This window comes from Aethalodelphis obliquidens, unplaced genomic scaffold, assembly GCF_003676395.1.
Source record: "Aethalodelphis obliquidens isolate GAN/ISIS:26980383/991018 unplaced genomic scaffold, ASM367639v1 scaffold37, whole genome shotgun sequence".
Lineage (NCBI taxonomy): Eukaryota > Metazoa > Chordata > Mammalia > Artiodactyla > Delphinidae > Aethalodelphis > Aethalodelphis obliquidens.
Window position 1 is genome coordinate 8,242,384 of NW_020837981.1, and position 16,589 is coordinate 8,258,972.

Genomic DNA, 16,589 nt, shown 5'->3' on the forward strand with positions numbered 1-16,589 from the left:
AAAGTTTCCAGATAAAATTAAATGCATTTGCAAAAGGAAAGCAGCTAAACTTTTTTGAAAGATAGAGTTCAGACTCTTAAAATAGCGCACTTCGCCCCGTGTTTTTGTGTATGCATAAATATATGTGCTATACCCATGGACACACGTACGTGTATCTTTTCTCCCTGAGATTTCATCCGGAGGCCCAGAAAGTAATTAAAACATAAACATAGTTAAGGGGTTTGTTTACGAGTGCACATTTTGCTCAGAAATAACCTCTCTAACAATGCATTAACTTGTCAGAGAACTCAAGGTAACATGTAACCCAAAGCTGAGGAGACACACGACTTGGAAATTCCAAGATTATTTAAAGTAAAGAAAACTTTAGGTAGAGAACCTCGGGGTTTTGTTCACGCTACACCCAATTTCAGGATATTGGAGAATATGAAGATTTCGTTGTCACCTCATTTTCAGTTCTGTGTGTTTGACATAATGTAAACACTTCACGTAGCATCCCCAGAGCATCCTCACCAGCGACACGACATCCAGGGCCCACAGAGGCTCACGCCAATGTTTTCTCATCAACATTCCTCACCTGACCTCCCACAAGACACCTAGAGCCAACAGTAGATGTGGGGAGATGCGTGTGAGTCCTTCTCTCGTTTATCCATTATGAGGTAGGGGGCGCTTCTGAGATAGGGACTTGGGTGTTGATAACCAAAGGTCCAATCAGTGTCAAGGCAGGCAGTCTCTCTGAGTCGGAGGTCTTGGGGACAGTGAGTCTCTTGGGCTGAGACCTCAGATCTTCCTCAGAAGAGTAGCTCTCCTGCAGCCCAGCCTGCCTCTCGAGGCCACTGCCTCCGCCTCCTTCCCTTCCTGTAAGCTCCAAGCTGCTCAGAGGTGGGGGAGTGGAGGGGTGAGGCTCCCATGGCCTTTGGGGTTCCAGCTCGCTCTTCTTCTTCCCACAGCCCCTGCTGTTTCCCCCAGAGGTTTCTTCTCTGCTTGTGACTCAGCGCACTCCTGGTTCGTGTATGAGAACTGACAAGATCATGGTCCTAGGTCACGTGGCCAAGGGCCATGGAAAATAATCGGCCAGAGAGAGGAATCCATCTGCCCTAACCCCCTTGTCAGAGGCAGCTGGGCTGGGGAGCCATCCAGACATTGTACTTCCCATGACGGGCTCCTGGGTCCCGAAACTGAGGGAGTCCCAGGCCAGGTGTTTGGGAGAGGGGAGGATGGGTGGGTTTGGATTATGCTACTGATTCCTGGTAGCCAAATGCTAGGAGGACACAGAGAGAGAGATGGACAGTTGAGAGCAAGGAGTAGAGAAAGGGGGATGGGAAGCTGAATGTAACTTACTAGGAGGAAGATCCCCCAGCGGCATGAGGCGTCTGCGCCCCTCTTCTGGTCGGGGAATAGTTGTCACAGACTAACCTGGCTCTAGCTCCAGTTCAAGAAAGCTGTCTTGAAAGCTGTGTGGCAAAGACAAAAACGACCTAAGATTGTTTTAGAGCGAAACAGTGCAATGTAAATGACGTGGCTTCTCTTAGACCTCCTCCTTACATAGACCGAGGAGTGCCACATACTTCTGGAAATGAGAACATGAATCTATATGCCCCAAGCCCTGGGACTGCCTTCTATGACAGTAATAATTACTACAAATTATATCTACGAACGCTTGCATCCTTCCCCATCCTCGTGGCGACCATGTGAGGAAGATATTACTCTCATCTCCATTTGCGGTGACTTGCCTGACATCGCACAGCTAGTAAAGGGTTGATCTGGGATTTGAACCCAGGGGCAGTCTGCTCTACTGGGCCATGCTGCTTCTCTAAATCATCTCTTGAGACCCCTCTCTGCTCTAAACTCCATGATCCTATCATTGTATCCTTTCCTCCACCTCTACCCACAGTAGGGCCAGAACATTGCACACACAATGACCAGGAAGAGAAAGGCACCACGAGCATCACTTTGGGCCTGTCTCCCCCTTCTGCTTACCTAGTGCCTCTAAGGAGCCTGGCCTCAGCGTCAAGGACAAAAAGGTGGAGACGGGCCAAACCACTTCTTCCTGATTTTTCTCATTTGGTTAGACTGGAAGTGTATTTACCTCTTGACCATGTCTAACAATTGAGGGGCTCTCCAGGATGGACAGACAGATCATTGACCAAAATGAAATTTGTGCCTTATTTGTGGATTTCAACAAGTTCCTCCCCTTCCTGGGGAGGTCATTTCCTAGGGGACCAGCCATGGTGGATTGTAGCGATCTATCAGGCTTGGGCTCCCTCCTGGGCAGAGCCAACCTGCTTACCATCTGGAGAAGAGCATCTCTGCCCAGGCAGACGTATCCATCTGGGTCCTTCTCTTCCCCAGCCGGTCTGCACAGCTCAGGGCATTTCTTTGATGGTGGTTTCTAATGGTCAGTGAGAACTAGGGTAGCAGATGTCCCTCCTGGAAAGTCCTGGGCGAGATACATACACTCCCTGGCTTTATTTCATAGCTTTGAGTGGGAACCTCAGCTTTTAACCCTCAGGAGGCTGAGTCCTTCAGGAGGGAGTTTGGGCGGTCTATCTTCGACCTCAGGTGTGGCCTCAGGGTTGTACGATGCAGCCTTAAAGCTGTAGAGGTGGGCAGCCTTTATCATGCTTTTCCGTTTAAAAATGAACCAGAGTGCTTTATCAGGTGCCTCAATGTCAGTGCTCATGTTTTAAAAAGCATTCAATAATTTAGAACAAAATTTCAAGAAAGAACAGAGAGCACAGTTACCTGCCGCACTACCCACTCCTGTTATCACCTTCGCTGGTTCACTCGTTGTGGCTGCAGACATTCAACCAGTACGTGTCGGGCAGGTTGCTGGGTGGTGTTGGGTGCCAGAGATTCAGTGGTGAGCAAGTTACACACGGCACCCGTCACGTGGAGGTTACCGTCTCCGGGGGGCAATGGCAGTGGCACTGACAGACAATGGCAAGGGTAGGACTAAAGAAAATGCCAGGTACAGATTTTAATACGTGTGGCCAAAACGAAAAAGACCTAAGATGCTGTTATAGAGCAAAACGGATTATTTACAGGGATAAAGTGGTCCAGAGAGGTGACACCTCAGAGGAAGGGCTGTTACAACCTGTTCAACAGCCACCTACCCCAGCTTCTGTTGCCGCCTAGGCGAAGGGGAGCTAACACTCTAGGTTTTAAAATTCGTATTACGGGAACCCCTCCTGAAACCATTGGTCTTTAGTTCTGCCTCCAAGAAACTATGTCTTAAAATATCATTTCTCTCTCAGGCCTAGTTTGCCTGCAGTAGTGTTATCCGCTGACTTACCAGGAGAGGACATCCTGCTTCCCTTCCCTGCTTCCTGATTAGCAGGTCATTTAATTTTGTGTCTTTCCTCTGATGTGAAATAAGCCCTTCATCTCCCTCCGCATCCTTTGTTCTTTTTCGAGACCACATTCTCTTCCCTCCTGCCTGGCTGTCTTGTATCAACAGGAAATTCCATTTTCTCCACCACTCAGGTTTTGCCCACCTGGTTCTAGACCACTGTTTAAAAAAAGAATTGGAATCTTAAACAGTCTGCTGCACCAGAACAGGGATTATTTCTTTACAAAGACTCCTTTTATCTACCCCCGTAGTCCATTTCCTGCCCCCAAAGAGAACTAACGTGAGTCTTGCTTCATCTTCATCTAGTCCACGTGTGTTTATTGAGTGCTTGCAACACGCCAGACACTGGGGATAAAGTATTTCTACACACCCATAAAAATCTCCAAGTACACCACATCTGTCTTGAGCTATATGTTACATTATTTGGCCACCAAAGTGGTCGGGGAGTTCAAACTCAGAGCTTGTGTAAACCTCCCCACTTGGTTCCCAGAGGTCACAGTCTCCCTACAATAACACTTCTTTCTCTACTCTTTCTGAGAAGGCCTGACCCCAGTGCTTGGGAAGAGGACGTGGGGTTAATTCATGGGCTGAGCCCCATGTCCTTTCCTTTCCCCCACACGTGTAGCTCGGGCCACGCTCCCTCCCCCTCCTCCGTGGCCTGTGCTGCTCCTGGGAGGCATGGTCCCTATAAGATGCCATTTATGATTTCTGCATCACAGACATCCCTCTGGTTGAAATGTCACTGAAGCTTTGCATTTTATACAAACTTCGATCCCTTGACAAGTAAGCCCTTCAGCCCTCTCCTCGCGGGGTCCACGTGATTCCCAGCCTGAACTCTCAGCAAGGTTTTCAGATTCCTAGATTTTAAAAGCCATAAATTAGCAAATCATCAACATATCACCAGGAAGGATCATCTGGTAGCCATTCTAGTCAGAAGGAAACACAGGCCCCAATAACTGATCTTCACAGAGATATGAAGAACTGTAGACAGACAGACAGAGTAAATAGGAAGACAAACAGATAATTCAAGTTGACAGGCCATCTTGGACTGATTAGGCATTCTGGTTTGATTAGCATTAAACTTTTGGGGGAAGAAAAAAAAGTGAGATTGCCCTAATACTTTGGAAAAATGACCCGTCGACTACTTCTGGAATTCAGTACCAAGGGGCAGATACCAGAAGCAAGTGTCGTTAGGTGCTGTATTGTGTAATGTAAGGTACCCGGTATCCCTTTCCAGTGAGAGGGGTCTTGGTGGCTGTGGATGTGAGCACTTCTCTCTTTGCCTCTGCTTTGGATCTTCAGTCCTTTTTAAACTTGAAGCTCTATTTGGAGAGACTTGGGTGCATATTAAATCAATCTCCTGATAGTACTAATGGAATGAAGGCTGTCTCCCTCCCCCCCCCACCCCCTCCGCACTTTTCTGCTGTCTCTCTTCCCTTCCACACGCTTATCAAAATGTACCAGCTGTTGTTCTGAAAACAAGAATAGAAAGGTAGGTGGGAGATGAACTGTGTACCTTAAAAAACAAAGTCATATTCAGACTTAGACTTGCATTCTCAAATATTCTTTCTTCATTAAAGAAAAAGAACTCTGAATGTGACTTTTCTAATTATAATCCCTGAAGATTCTTTCTGCTTAACCTCACATTTGATTGGGTGAATGCTTCCTGGGTAGATTCTGAATGTAAAGAACAAACACAACCAGGCAAGACTAAGTTGCCCCGTGGTTTCTGTCTTCCGGCTGTGTCATCCATTCTCATAGAAGTCTTTCCAGAGTCGTGCACAGTGGTTCCCAGTAGATCTGGTGTTCATCCCACTGATGCTGCCATCGTACACTGAAAATAAACCAGGGAACTTTCTAACTGCCCAAGTCCGGTGGCTCTTTTTATTAAAAAAAACAACCTTTAGAGGCTCATGCAACGTGAAACCCATGGAAACTTGATTCTGTGCCTCCACGTCTGTTACTGGTATTGGGAAACAATGACCTCCCACCCCCAAAACCACAGGGGCTGCTCCAAATGTGGGTACCACTTGTCAGTAAAAACAATCTTACCTCCCCCACTATACCTTCTCAGTAAGGACACACGTTCAGAGATAGATGCGTGCCCATCTTGTGAGAGGTTTTATGGCCTTAGCCACTGACCTCAAAGGCAAATGCCAGCTAGTAGATAGAACAGATCTAGGAAAGCTCCTATCCCAACGTATTTGCTCAACTAACAATTATTTGAGCCCTGTTATGGTCCAGGCGCTCTGCTAGGTGCTGTGGTTCAAAGGATGAACAAGAAAATGTGATTCTTGCTCTCCTGGAGCTTATCTGAGACTTGGACCAATCAGAGCCATCCAAGGAGCCAGTAGCCGATAAACAGAACCTGGGTGGTGCGCGCTTCGGCAGCACAGATAATAAACAGAAGCTGGATGACAGAGGAGCATCGTCCCCGTGAAATGCTCTTTTGGCAGGAACTTTGTTCAATAAAATAATGAAGGTATAAAAGAACCATGAAGGCTACAGGCATTTTAGAGGGAATGCTCCTAAAAGCAAATTGATGATTCACATTGTTAAATGTACCTGTTAGAGTAGTTAGGGCAGAGGTAACAGTGGGGTGACTTGTGCATCTAAAAACCTATGGGTCTAACGATGGACCCAGTGAAAGAGGGGTGTGAAAAGATTTGGGAGGTGGGGGAACTGCTGTTGCCACCCTGAGTTCCGATCCTTTCCATATCTGACCAAGTCCTTCTGTGGCATCTTATGCCTTAGCAAGCTCTGGAACTGGTAGAATCCTCCCAGTACTTATGTGTGGAGGTTCCCAGATGGAGGCTTAATGTGTTGGGGTCTACTCAAAGTGGATGGCTAGCAACATATGCTAGCTGGGGCAACACCCTTGGGTGTGGCTGGGGAACGAGGCCAGGATGTGTCAACTTGATCGTTGTTATGGGAGAGTCAATCCCAGCAGCATATGTCCTAGGGCCATGATGCATTATTTACCAGGGCTGTTCAGGAAAGAGGTGGGACTCGCTTTGCACATCAGAGCTAGAATACCTCCCCTCTACAAGGGAAAATTAAGGACCATTTCTTTGCCTGGACTCATTCTCCCTCTGTTCCACCTTCATCCCCAAAGGGTGTAGCTGACTTTTGCCTCCATACTCTCTCCACTTGGTGCCTCTGTTCAGAAGCATCATTACCAAGTGGAAACAGGCAAATCTGATTTGATCTGAATAGAGGAAAGTGCTGTTCAGTGCCTGGATTTCTCTGTAAGAGCAGAGAACCACCTAGGATAGGAAGAATCAGGTCAAAGAAAGATTGGCTTACTTAAAAATGGCCAAAGGCCACCAAGCCCTGCAGTAGTGGATGGATAAAATGCAGAGGAGTGAGGGAGGGTGTTGGGGAGAGACACAAGGAAGAACCGGTGTAATTTGTGAGAAGTGGGCCATTATGGAATGGCTTACTTAAGAAGCTCTGTGAGTCCTCTTCCAGGAAGGAAGGAAGGAGGAGAAAAAAACCAAAATAGTGGTGATAAAACCTGTATACTGGGTTATTGTGAGAATTCAATGAGAAGCTAAAGTAAACAAATGCTACAGTTAGGATTCTTTGGGTATAGGCAACAGAAACTGATTCTTGCTGACCTCAGCAGAAAAGGAATTTTCTTTTTCGGAGGTTAGAGTATCTTATGACATTCAGAGGAAAGCTGAAGATCTCGGAAAGGACAGAGATTAGCTAGAAAAGCAGCCCTGGGATCCAGCAGGCAGCAACTCAGTGAAAGTCCTTACAGGGTTTCACCATCAGGATCAGTCAGTTCCCACCGTTAACTTAGTGTCCCTTCATTTAAGATTGAAAAGCTCTGGTTGGCCTAGTTTGGGCAGGGAACCATGGTTAAAGGTCCCAAGACTACATCGGATTGGGGGCGGGTGGTTCCCCAAATTAAAAATGAGGTGCTATTCTTTAGGTTGGACAGAGCCCGTGCTCCAGATGAGGAGCGGCTTCTTAATTACGTGCACAAGCAGCAGAAGCAGGGCTTATCTGCATGCCCTCTTCTCACACCTCTCCCTCTATCCTTTCCCCAGGCCAAGGTTTAGGTTTTTGCTTAATCTTATCACGAACGCCATTGTAGACAACCAGAGCGCTGCGCCCTCACCGTGGTGCTGATCAATGCATTTTTCTTTGCAAGTACTTTGAAGACATTGTCAAAAAAAAAAAAAAAAAGCTGTGTGTGTGTGTCCAAAACAAATCTAGCACCTGATCTTACGAATCTGTACATTTAGGCAACTGCAGTCTCTTCCTATAGCCAAATCCACTGAGGAAAGATCAAAAATTCATTAATTTATAAACCCTAAACTCTCTTTGACATCATTTGAAAATTTTAACTATTTTAATTTTTCCCAAAAAATGAGGTGCTGTTGAAAGGAGGGTACATGCTGGACTGGTAAATACAGCCAACATCTCCTGCTCTGATGTTCTCAGTATCTATTTTTAAGACTTGGACTGAAGTTCCTTTTAGGCAACAAGCTACAAAAGGTGTGTGATCACTTCTCGTGCCTGGTGTGGTTATGGAGGTCTGATTGTGACTTGGGATGGTGGACGTGCAGACACAGATCCCTCTGTGTGGTTTAGGTCCTGACTGTCTGCCTAGGATGAGATACACTCTCTTCATGCAGAAAGCTCTGGGCTTGTCAGGACGTCCCAGTGTTCTCTGTTGGGGCTGTCAGTAGTCTGTCCTCTGACCTTGGGGCTCTGTTTTACAGAGGTGCCTTTGCCGCACCGTTGGGATCTATTTGCTCAGCTCTGCCCCCATTTAGGGAAACAGCTAAACAGCCTGTCTCCTCCAGCATAGCTCTGTTGACAGCTGGATAAGATGATTACTTTATCCTCTTCCTCACTAGGAGGGAAAAGACATTTTCTTCCTTTGCAGTTAGCAAGGTACTAGATGTGGGCCCTGGGTAGACAATTATCTCCGAACCTCCTTGGTTTTGTTTCCGTTGTTGTTGTTGGCTTGCTTTTGTTTTTTCACCTGTTTTAACAGGAAGTAGTTAAAACCAGGGTTTGGGAATCATGAGCTCCATAGGTGCCCACAGTTGTTTTGTTTTTATTTTTGTCCTCTTTACATGGACTGTCCTCTCACAAACGAGACACGGTGGTAGATCGGAGGTGGCAGAATCAGCCAATGATCTGCAGGCTTGCAGTTAACTAACTAAAATTTCTTCTACACTTCCTATGACGTAGGGTGTCCAAGCCAGGCACACTTCGCCAACTGTTCCATTGGTCAATAGACAGTTCTTGAAAGCCCAGCAAGTTTTGGGGGTCCTGAGCTAGCCCTCAGGGTGGCATGGAAGGACGGGGCCCACACAGCCTGGAGTTAGCTTTTGTTTGCTGAAGACGGTCGCCCCACGTGGGAGGCAGTTCCTTTGGGACGGGCTCTTGCTACCAGCGGCAGTGGGGAGGCAGGATTAGGATTAACCTTCTTCCTTCGGGCAGTGGGGTCATGAGCCTTAAAGGGAAAACCTGGGTAACTGTTGCTCTAAAGGACATGCCCCGAATCGGGGGAAGCTGCCTGATGAAGCAGCCACAGAAAGCACTACCAGGTGAGACAGAACGTAAAGCCCAGAACCTTCCTGAATCTCAGCTTGCATGAGAGACAGAGTCTTGGAGAGAGAGTTATGTCGACCCTGAATGGCTTCAGTTCAACCTAGGAGGGGCAGCGTGAACTTTGAGGACGGACCACTGTGTGATTTGGGTCGTGGGGTCTTTTGTCACCCCTGCCCTGCTTTCTATGTGATAAAATGCTGTCGAATTCCGCTGACAGGTCCTTCTTAAAATGCATTCCCATCAGATACAATTTCCAACAGTGGGAGGCGCTGGGAGTGAGAGGTAGGATGAGGAAAGCATGATTAGAAGGCTCGGCAGAGGGACAGACAAAATTCTAGCATATGTATTTGATATAAATATTATAGTTTTACAGAGGCATCTAGATCAATATATGCCACATTTCATCTACCTCTTTGACAAAGTGAGCGCAGTGTATTCAGGGAAAGCTGTATAGGATTTTCAATTTACTCCGTATGATTTATTGTGACAGGATAGCTATGGGTTTTTTAAGTTCTTTATACTTGTTCCAGTAAAGATGGATATAGTATCTTTAAAAATAAACAGCCCAGAGCTGTGCATTTTACATTGTCTTCCTAGAGTGAGGCTCAGCTAAAGAGAGATCTGAGACCGCCCTGCCCTCGTGGGACGAGATGCAGTCGAATTTGCCTCAGTCCTCACTCTTCAGCTTGCTTTTTTTTTGGGGGGTGGGAGGGGAGTAAACAGGGGACCGAATTAAGAAGCCATTGCAGATGTCTAGAGAAGATAGGATGGCATGGATTAGGGTGGGGACAGAGAACTGGAACGCCGAGAGAGGATGCAGCAGCGCCTGTGGGTGCAACCCCGTCAGTCTGCGTCTCTTCATTTTCTAGTGACTGGCCCCGGGTCACACAGGACAACCCCCCCACCCCCCACCCCCGCCCCAGGCTCCTGATTCCTAGCCCAGGCTCCTTTCAGGGGCACCAGCTGTTTCAGTTTAGAAGACATCAAGCCGAGGGGGTAGGTCTGCCCATGCTCTGGCATTCACCTTGCACTGATCTCTGGACCTCTGTTTCCATATCAAAATAATGCAGGTACTAGACTAAACATACACCAAGGGCCATCCTGAGACTAAGAAGAACGGGAGAGCGTGGAAGGAAGCCTATCATTGGCACTTTCTCAAAGCCCACTGGCTTTAAGAAACATTACCGGAGTCTTTTTAAAAGTGTGTAGATATTCTCATTGAGCTACACGCCACCGCAGTGGATCTCTGCATGCCTCTTTTGCTGGAACCTTGGGAAGCTTTGTCTGGACCCCACTCTGTCCTCTTATGCCTCCTGTCATGAGTCAGGTCCCCTGAGTGATCCATTCTCAAAGACACCAGTGGAATTGAGTTCTGAAACTGAAGTTCCAACTCAGCTGGGGCATTCTGGCATTCCTGGCCCATCTCCAAGAAAGGTGTAGACAGAATGAGGATAATGTGCAGGGTTTCCTTCTGGAAGTGGAGATGGTTAATAATGGGAGGGGCACACCAGGGTGTATTTAGTGAAGACGTACCCAGGAAATAAGCAACTGGCAGCTTTCTGGTGAAGCTGATAGAGTTTGTAATAGTCAGGCATTATTCTTCTTCTGGTTAAGTCACACTCAACCCCCTTGATGCCAAGCCTGCTCCATGGCACACTAGTGTTACCCACTCCTGATCCAATCCATCCCATGTTTCTGGCCCTTACCCAAACCAGGCAAGCTTGCTTACGCTGGATGAGTAACTCCTTCCCACAGAATGCCATCGGCTACTATTTTGGCGTTTAAGATGGTTCCTCACATATCTGAGTTGGATCTTTGAATCCAAGCCATTAAAATTAGTTTATCCCAAGAAAGAGTTGTTCACAGGACTTGAGAAAACTTTAAAAACCAGAAAGACCATCACATCAGGAATGGTTAGTGATTCAGGTTTGTTGGCCATCTTCACAAACTTGAGTGGCCAGGCCCTGTAGACACCCATCATTAAGATTGCCGGTAGTCTGAAAACGTTCAAGTCCAGAGCCGCAGATGGGAAGAACGTTAGAGCCCTTCATAGCTAACTTTCCTAAATATTCTCTGTTGTCAGTGAATCTTTTAGCTTTTTGTTGTCTTCTGGAACCTTGGGCTGGACATGGCATAAAGTATCTAAAATGGACGTTTATATCCCCTTGCAGCCCTTTGTCTTGCCAAATTGGGTGGCTTCAGTTCAAAACTTGGTCTAGAGTTTGTTGTCACTCAGCCTTTGCTGTCTTGAGCTCGCTGGCCTGGCTGATTAGACGCAGCTAGAATCCCGTGATACCACAAAGTGGTGATGCTTTAAGTCAGGGCCTCTCTCCTGGCCCAGGGAGGACCCTCCGACGTCTCCTCCACCATGTGTCTGAGAGGACCTTTTGCTGGCCCAGCCCTGTCTGTCGTGAAGGAGCGGAAGCTGAAATACCCAAACCTCTGCTCTCTCCATTTCATCACCTTTGTCTTTGTGAGAGTTAGAGGCTGACACCTGGCTCATATGCTGGGCAAGTCACTTTACCTGCCGTGGGACGTCAGGCACATGACTTAAGGAAATTGAGGTTCAGAGAGGTTATTTGAAAAGATACAAATAGTAGCAACACAGGGTTGTTTGAGGATCAGGTGAGAGAGACTCCAGGAGCCATAGAGCACTTCATATCTGTTACATCCTGATTTACAGATATCACATGAATCCTACCATTTAATCATTCTTAAAATGGCCCAGACTCTTTACTAGGCCCTTTCCATGTATTATCTGTTTAAATAAATCCTCAAGATAACCTCATGAATCAGGTTCTAGCTCCAGCCCCTCAGAGACTCTGACATTACAGTTGTAAAATGCAGAATGGGTACCTTGCCCAAGACTATTTGGTTGCTTAGTGTCTGAGCTGAGCTACCCCAGGGCTATCAAAGTATGAATCTCACATGGTAGATTTGTAGGTGTCAAGGAACCCGACAGAGAGAATTTTAGATGAAGATCTTTTTGGCATTTCTCAAATCATGCACCGTGAACAGCCATCACTCTGCTTCCAAGGAGGGCACACCCTGCTCTCAATCTTAGAGTATTTTCAATTATATTTTCAGTCACTGAAGATGTGAGAAATTCTGCTTCTCTTCTCCCAGCAATAACAGCTTTCTTCAAACTATTGCCCATGGAATTTTCAAAAGTCCTGAAAATATTTCTGGAAAATAACATTTCCCCTTTCACCATCCATCCCTTGTACTCCTGCAGGGCCCCTAGTGATCCCTCAGATACGGGCTGGTGGGAGCAGATCTTCTAATGCAGATGCTGATTTAGAGAGGCAGCTTCTCTCCATCCATCTCTTCTAACTGCATTCAAACATTTTCAATATGTGGGCTCCTTGATAGCTTCCACTGTACGGAAAACAAAATGGAGGGAAATGATTATTGGCACAAAAGGAGGAAGCCGTAAATCTTCAAATCAGATAGAGGACAGATTGGAACAATATGGGTTCTCCAAGGTTGCCATGATAGTGTACTTAATAACTCTTCTTGGGCAAAAAGGCAGTCTGCTTTCAATCACTCTCGCTTTTTCTGAGCAAAAATACCAATTATGTTGAAGGAAGATTTTTTTTCTTCCTTTTTGATAAAGTCTGCTCTCCACCTCAGAAATCATGCTGTAGCTTAAAGATATATATTTTCAATTGTCTGGAATGGTATTGGACAGCTAGCACCAAATTAGAAAAGTCAATCCTTTTTTTCTCCCCTCTCCTGCCAACATTTGTCTACTTCTTAAGAGAAGTGAAAGCTAATTAAAGGCTTAAGGGATAGTATTGATTGCATTGGAATATATTTTATATGTACCCAGAACATTTTCAACTAAAAGAACCCTGTCTCTTTCTAAGGCTGAATAAATCAGCTGGCTGAATCTTTGATTCAAGGGTAAGAGGGTGGACTCATCTCCTTCCCCTCTGCTTCCCACACATCTGTCCTGGAGATGAATGAGCTCAGAGGAGGAAAAGGGAGTGCTGGCAGATGTTCATTCAGTTCTTTGCGTACAGGATAGGAAGGTTGAATGTTCTGGCATTTCCCTGGACCTATCATTGATTTGAGTCTAGCTCTGAATGGTAACCAGGCTTATGCTGGTATAGAACTTTGAGCTCTGCGATGCCTGGTGCAGGCGGCTGGATGGGTAGTATTAACCTCTCAGCTCCCTCTTCAATCGAATGGGGATAAGTAGCTTGCCCAGGATCACACACGTCCTTGGTGGCAGAGCAGGGAGTGAAATCTGGCTTACTTTCGGGAAGAGTTCCAGTCACATATCTGTCCTGCAGAGGTGCCCATACATTGGATTCATGCTGGCCTTGTTCTCCGTGACGGAAGTTTGTAAGCAGAAAGCATTAGAATTGCCCCCAAAAAGCCCCACTGTCATTTGTGGAGAGGTCAGATATCAGGAGGGATATACTGTTTCTCAACCATTTTCTGAACATACTTGGCAAGTTCAAAATCAGAAGTCTTATTCAGAACATGCATATTCACTTGCAGCCTGTTTTGTCCACATAAATGCACGTTCGCCACAAGAAACAGTTTAAGATATGACCTGATGAAAATGTTTATAGTCCAGTTGTTCAACTTACATCATGTATTCTGACATACATACTGTGTGTTTCAGAAGGAACTTAGTCATACGGGTTTGGGGGCATAAAATTTGAATCAGTGGCCAAGGGACCTCCCTTAACCTAGTAGGTACTGGCTTGAGAACAAAGTGATTATATTAAAACGTCTCTTCTGAGGGAGCCCACTGACATTCCACAATCCCCCCTCCAAGGGCCTCCACTTGCCCGATCGCTAAGTGCAGCACCGTAACAATAACAGTCCATAATGGTGATATTATTAACTGCATCATGCGTATTATTGATTTACTCTTTGTTCTGCATCATTATCCTTTCACCGATGAGTTTACTGCATTATTCTCGCACACTTAGTCAAGCACCAAATTACACCGAAAAGGGCAGGCTCTTGTAATGGCATCTAATGGAACATCGCATAAGCAATCATCGCTGCCTTCTCTTAGGAGCCGCCTCCAGCCAATGAGCTTTTCTGCCTTATTGGAATGTGCACAGAGCAATTATGAAGTGCAAGGGGCCTGGCCGTTCTAAATTTCCCCGCAAAATGACCATGCTTCGTGTTCACCACCTGCCCGTGCCTCACAGCCCAGCCAGGCAGTCAGCCTCTGTCACTGTCAGCCTGAGGGGCACAGGGATCTGGGCTGAGCCTTTTGCTACAGTCTCTTCAGTAGAAGCCAGCAGGTTTTATCTCCACAGTCAGTCACGGGGCTAACTCTTGCACCAAAGAGCTTCCTCCTGACTAAGCATCATATGTAATAAGTATAAGTGGCCATAGTATAGCCCAGTGTCAAAGTCAGATTGGTCCAGGAGCCCAAAGATGTTGGGGAGACTGTTCTTTCTTCCATGGGCTCATCTCCTCAGGGGGAGTTACCATCTCCAGAAACAGAAGTCCAAACCACCCCGAAATAAAGGCAGACAATTCCGTCTTCATCATCCCTTCCTAGCTTTTCTCCCCATCCTGAGGTAAATTCCTTTGTTTCTCATAGAAATCCCAGGCACCCTAAGGAAGCAGCTGTCTGGGGATGCACAGGCTGCCTGCGGCACGATCTCAGATGCCATAGGTGTCCCATCCCCATTTAGCCCTGAGTAATGCTCACTTACTGTAAAGTGTTACATGCCCCCGTTGTCAGAGGAGTTATGGCGGAAAAGTGCAAAATTTCCTTTTTAGTGCTTACGGCCAGCAGAGCCCATAATGTGTCAAGCTGCACATTAGCCACCCTGATAAAAGTCCTCTTTCTTACACACAAAATCATCATTTCAACAAGATTTGTTATCTCATTACCTGATAAGCTCTATGTCATAAACCAAGACTCATTCGGTAAATCTCCCGGGAGGACGCTTTGTGGGCAGAAAGGGAGAGATATGAATCTGCAAGGGACTTGATAATGCAGCGTTTAAGCTCGAGCATAATGTCACTTATTGCTAAATGCATAAAACCACTTGGCCGAACGGCTGGGCTTTTAATAGGATTTTGTGCAGCATCAGGTGAGAAGCCATATGGTCTTCTGTCAAAGAGTCTCTGAGCACCTTCCAGCCCCGCTGCTTTGCCTCACTGCCCTCCGGGGAGGGGAGCTGGGCTTTACTGAGCCTCCTTGGGGGGAGACGAATGCTTCCCTGCAGCTGCGCGCTTCCTCTGTCTGGCCGCGGGTGGGTGCCGGGGCATCGCTGGGCTGGCCTCATCTAACTGGCCTCTCCCATGCAGGCACATTGTGGTCTGTGGACACATCACGCTGGAGAGCGTTTCCAACTTCCTGAAGGACTTTCTGCACAAGGACCGGGATGATGTCAACGTGGAGATTGTCTTTCTTCACAAGTAAGAGGCCCCTGCTGTTTCTAGACCCTCCACCCAACCAGGCACCTCTAGGGGGACGCCTCAGGTGTCTGGAGGAGGGGTGATGTGAGGGCAGCATTCGGGGGGCAGGGCAGAGTTGAATCAGCCACGATCCCTGCTGGGCTCATTGGGGAGGATGTTCTGGAACTGACGGAAAGGAAGCAACGCACTCGTTCAGTGAATAAGAGCAGTATCTGTCTCTGTGGAAGCAATTCTGGCAAGTAACAGTGGGGTTCATTATGGGTCAGACACGTCAGTACTGTCCCCTCAGCTGTCTGGATCTATGCAATCCAGGTGTGTCCACAGTGTCTGGTGTGGGTGATTAGCTGTATGGTGTAGATTCTTTATGAGTGCAGGACTGACATAGTGACCAAGCAAGACAGAGACATAAGAGGAAGCAGGGTACAGGGTAATAGCAGCAGTAACAACAGCAGCTGTCGTTCCTAGGAACCTTCGGTGTAGGACACAGTGCTGGTCACCACAGCCTCTCCTGAAATGAACAGAGGGAGTAAGAGTACATGCTTGACTCAGACTTCAGTCTGAATCCCGACTCAACCAAGTACTGAACAAGTTCACCTCCCTGGGCCTCAGTTTCCACATCCATAAGATGGGGAGATCACAGTGGTTTCTTGGGCTATTTTGAGCATGAAAAGAAGTAATCCATTCCAAGTATACAGAGCAGAATCAGGCACACAGTAAGTGCTCAATAAATGTTAGCTGTTATCATGAGAGAGAAAATACATTAGGCTGCCCAATGTACTTAGGAGGTAGGTCTTATCAAGTTTGTTTTACAGGTGAGGAAAGCAAGTTCTTTGCCTGATCCCCTTTTAGGTAAAAGGTAGTTCATAACAGGGGTGGAGAGTTGGGGGATACAGGCATGTTGACGTGGGTGGCACCCTCTTCCTTTATGGAGATGGGGCTATCATGGGGGCCAGTCTTAGCCCCATGTTGCCAAGGGACAAAGCTCACACGTTGGTGTTGGCTCCATTGTGGGGTTGACCACCCAGGACTCAGTCCTGCTCTGAGATCCCACCGAGGTTGACTTTCCTGTAGCTATCCGGTGCATCTCCTTCCTTTCGGCATTTGTGAATATGAAACTGACCATGTCTGAGCACCAGCATTTTTCTTCTTAGCACTGACTTACCCAAGTTCTGAAAAGACCAGCCAGGCCACGGGCACAGGAGCAGAACCCACAGATCCAATTAACTGCTTAGCCACCGATGGCCAGCTGTGGGGCCCA

At 46.9% G+C, this 16,589-nt stretch overlaps 1 protein-coding gene across 5 annotated transcripts in view; it reads left to right on the top strand.

The window, feature by feature from the left end:
- KCNMA1 (potassium calcium-activated channel subfamily M alpha 1) overlaps positions 1 to 16,589 on the top strand; it is a 747,896-nt gene that overhangs the window by 520,512 nt on the left and 210,795 nt on the right. For all 5 annotated transcript variants that reach the window (XM_027129781.1, XM_027129778.1, XM_027129780.1 and 2 more), the window contains exon 10: positions 15,221 to 15,331. In XM_027129781.1, coding sequence (XP_026985582.1) covers positions 15,221 to 15,331 — 111 coding nt within the window. The remainder of the gene's footprint in view (positions 1 to 15,220; positions 15,332 to 16,589) is intronic.